The following is a 4,452-nucleotide window of genomic DNA, read 5'->3' on the forward strand; positions in this document are numbered from 1 at the left end:
AATCTGAGACTAAAACAACCACTAAAGTCTAATTTTACCGCTTTCAAAGCTACTGAATAATATTGCCATTTTATTTCATTGTGTCAACTAAATCCCCCATTAGAGATCGTAGTAATGCAAACTAGTTCAACGTACTCAACCCTGCACACATGATGTCGGACTTAAATACCGAATTATGATGGTACCATTTTTGTCTCCTCTCTTTGCGTCTCATTGGTGAGCTATGATCAGGTGATCAGAAACCTGCCTACCGCTGACCAGAGCCATAGAGTAAGACAGTAAGTCGACGTTGAGGGGGCAGAAAACAACTTGGTCACGTGGTTCATGTACTCGCGCGATCCCATAGAGTCCAATGCATTCCATAAACTTCCGGTTTGTCCCTTTTCAATAGAAGTCTAGAAGAGCCTGGCCCCATGAAGTGAACGGAGTTGTCGTAACTCTGTCTTACTCTATGGCTCTGCCGCTGACCTCATCCATGGGGATTTCTAGCCATTTGAACTATACAACCTTTCTTTTCCTGGAACGCATACTGAAATAGAAGCCATTGTTCTTGCATTGAAAACACACACTAAAACCACACTATTTCATTTGAATATTTGATGTTGTGGTTTTTCATTTCAGTTTGTATTATTTGTGTGGCGACGTTGACATAATGACGGTTAAAAACGTCTTAAAAGCTCCTTTTAAAAATGGCAGCTCTTGCAGTTGTTATAATGCTCTCTATCTCTCGCTCTCTCACGTGCGGGCAGACACACAATATCTGTATCATATCAATACATGGGTCTAAAGTATCAGAAACACTTTGTATGTGTTTGTATGTTTGTAAGTGCAGGGTGGCCCAAGCTGAACGCAGAAGGGTTGGATGCAGCCCATTGGTACTTGGTCCAGTAGCAGAAGGGTTGGATGCAGCCCATTGGTACTTGGTGCAGTAGCAGAAGGGTTGGATGCAGCCCATTGGTACTTGGTCCAGTAGCAGAAGGGTTGAATGCAGCCCATTGGTACTTGGTCCAGTAGCTACACTGCGTACCAATTCTGTTGACCAATTTAACCCCTTTAATAGGCCAGTGGTTCTGGAGTCTGGGGATCACCAGGGGTCCTTCAGGGGGTTCCAGGGGGTCTCCCAGCTCAAAGATTGATAAGAGCCAAGGTTTTACAGGAAGCAAATTGAACCTTTGTCTGTAACTCTGAGTGTACAAATGTAACCAAATGGACCCAAGGTTTCTTTGTACTCTCTCAAAGTTACAAATAGGCACATGAACTCTGATGTTCTTTAACAGAATCACAATCTAGTCAAAAGGCACATGTCTATGAACGTTATTATTACAAACAGCTGCAGCATTTTCAAAATAGTAGGCCTGTCACAAAAGAGTGTATTGATGAATATTAATTTTTTTGTTATTGCTTTTCTGTTTGTTTGTTTTATATAGAAAGATTGGAAATAGATCCTTTAATCAGAGGTAGACCGTAATAAGTAATTCATACATACTGTAGGATAATATGCAGTATCTCAATGCATACCTCTCAACAGGGGGAATAGTGGGATTACACCGCCATCTGGTGGTCAATTAAGAAACTCAACTAAAGCTAAAATTAGGTTAGTAGTAGGCCTACTACTTCTTGTCAGATTGGTTCAGTTTTCCATGAGGGGTGTTCCAACTGGCCACTTAACAGGACTGTGATTGGTTCAGTTTTCCATGAGGGGTGTTCCAACTGGCCACTTCACAGGACTGTGACTCTAAATGGAACCAAGGTACACCGTCAGTGTCATGGTAGTCTAGTTGGAATTCAAATATTTGGGAAGTCGACAGACTGTTGCAAATTCAAAGGAAAAGAGGGCACTGTTTTTCCTTTGTTTTGCCAATGGGTTCCCAGATTGACGATAATAGACGACAAAAGGTGTCCCAATTATAGAAAATCCACAAATCTCTGTGTGTCTGTCTGTCTGTGCCCACTCACCAACCACTTGAACCTAAACTGTGTTGTGGGGAAAGCTCTCGCAGAAAGAATTGCGTTGTCGATCAGCTATTTTCTGTGAGCGCTTTCCCCACAATAACAGAAAACAGAGACCTTAGTGTAGAGCCCAGAGGGACTCCGGTCAACCATATGGGCTTTAGGGGGTTAACTACTCTGACAACAGGTATTACATAACTGAAGGCGCATGCGTTCCCAAGGGCCATTGTTGGCCTAGTTATTAAATAATGTTATGCAAATCTGTTTGTTTGTTTGTTTGTTTGCCCCCGAATGAAAAGGACATCTGGTGCATGGTGTACGATGGAACGGACTTCGAGGTGGCATAAGTCGGATACTTTGAACTGAGCTGATGCAATACATCCTATGCATTAGATCAAGGTCTCACAAGCCTGGTGAACCGCACAAAATAATCACCCTGACAAGCACTTGGAATTGTTTCCATTACATTGATTCTGTTCTGCTCCGTTTCACAATATTTTCCTCTTTCTTATACATAATATTTGAGAATTTGGCCAATTTGGTGTTAAAAAAGGTCTTAAAACTCATTAAATTGTAACTTTAGAGAAATGTGCAGATACCCTGTATGCTGTATGTTGGTTTGATGACTGTTGAGTGAGAAAACAATGTTGCACATTAAGCTAATCATCTGGGGGTCCCCCACAGTAAATCGGAGACCCCTGTATTAGATCAATGTAAGAGCAGGGGAAGAGCAGGCCCTCTGCTTGCTCCACAGACAGACTCTAGCCCTGTCGCTGTGCACTCACGCATACATGCATGCACTTCCACACCCTTAGTCATATTATGTTAAAAACCTTTCATAAAATGTCAAAAAACAAAACAAAAAACAACACTTGACTAGCCTACTCAGTCAGGGACCCCGGAAGTTGGGAACGATACATAAGTCAGGAGCGATGCAAGTTGGGAATGCACGGCCCACCTGGTTACGTCAGGGTCGGCTGGAACCGTGCGTGTGCAGTCGAGGCTGTACAGAGTTTAGAAAGGGGCTCAAAAGGCAGCCCTGGGGATCCTGTGTTTTCTACATTCACTGCCATTGACGAGTATACTCGTCAATTGAAATCCAACAGTTGACTGCCTCTGACAAGTATACTCGTCAATTAAGGGTTTATATTGATTACGTTTACGTTAGATCGCGGAGCATGGGTGTGGGAGCCCATCTTTACCACATGGTGTCACACTGACCAGAATCCAACTACACTGACTGGGGGTTGAGTCTTCGTCCAAATCAAGTGTCAAAATCCAGCTTGATGAAAATGGAAGAGATGGCAAAGACCAGGAAAACGATCCCACCGATGATCGTAACGGTCCTGGCAGAGATCCTCTTGGCCACCATTCTCCCTCCAATCACAGCCAGTCCCGTGCACAGACAGTGTCCAAGCGTACCGCCCACCGCCACGCCAACGGGATGTTCGGTGGTGGCTAGCATGATGGTGGTGAGCTGGGAGCGATCGCCCCACTCCGCCAGGAAGGTGAGGGTGAACGCCTGGAGGAACACGGGCGATATGAAGCCGCGACACGTGCCCTGAGGCTGAGCGGCGCCCGCGTCTGTCGCCCCGTCCCCGTGCATGGTCCGCTGGAGCTCCCGGTCCTTTTTCCTGATCTCTGCCTGCACCTCGGCCAGCTCCTCCTGCCCCTCGTCGCCGCTCATCCTCAGGCCCTCTTGCAGCATCCGCACGCCGAAGACGGCGAACAGCGCCGTGGAGACGTAGTAGGTGTAGACCCGGGGGACGATGATGGTGGCGTATCCCAGCAGCACCGACAGGCATGTCATGAGGCCCAGCGCCAGCATGGCTCCCGCCATCACCGTGAGCCGGTTGTAGCTCATGGCCATGATGGCGGCGATGAAGAACGTCCGGTCTCCCAGCTCCGAGACGACGATGACCGAGAGGGCCGCCACGAAGGCGTGGAGAAAGCCCGGGTTCCCTTCGCCCAGGGCGTCTTCTCCACTCAGGGTTCTGTCTGCAGGTTGGGGCTGCTGTGCTTTGAGCGGTGCGTATTCCTCTTGGTTTCTGCGAATAGCCGCGGTCGATGCGACAGTGGCCTGCAACGCAATGACGACCAGAAGCAACACCAGGACACGGAACACACCTCTAACGGGACATCCGTCTCCCATGAGAGGCATGTCCGACAAGAAAGCAACACGGATCCACGCAAACCTCTCACAGATCAGAGGATCAACCGGGTCTGCCTGGTAATAATTTGAAACTCTCTCATGTGAGTAATGGTGATTTAATTGACTAAATTGATATTAGAGAAGTAAATTAATACTTTTGCATCTCCGCTTATATAAGCTTGGTAACGTCATTGCTGATGTCACTGGGCCAAGCCAACTGGAGGGAATTTCATTTGGGGGATTTGTTATTAGTGTGGTTGCCGATAGACTATTGTTATTGGTGTGTCCTGGCTGTAAGCCAGTTGTAGCTAATTAGTGCTTTGGTGTAAATCTGCGCTTAATGGCACACC

General features: G+C 46.7%; 1 protein-coding gene across 1 annotated transcript; it reads right to left on the minus strand.

Annotated features, from left to right (window-relative positions):
• Positions 1–3,214: 3,214 nt before the first annotated feature.
• LOC310854956 (putative divalent cation/proton antiporter TMEM165) lies at positions 3,215–4,111 on the minus strand (the record flags this gene model as incomplete). The annotated part of the gene is made up of 1 exon (XM_083759733.1): positions 3,215–4,111. The coding sequence occupies one exon, from the start codon at positions 4,109–4,111 to the stop codon at positions 3,215–3,217; it is 897 nt and encodes a 298-aa protein (XP_083615859.1).
• Between the last annotated feature and the right edge of the window lie 341 nt (positions 4,112–4,452).

Source organism: Protomyctophum parallelum (assembly GCF_964188405.1).
Source record: "Protomyctophum parallelum genome assembly, chromosome: 1".
In the NCBI taxonomy this organism is placed as follows: domain Eukaryota; kingdom Metazoa; phylum Chordata; class Actinopteri; order Myctophiformes; family Myctophidae; genus Protomyctophum; species Protomyctophum parallelum.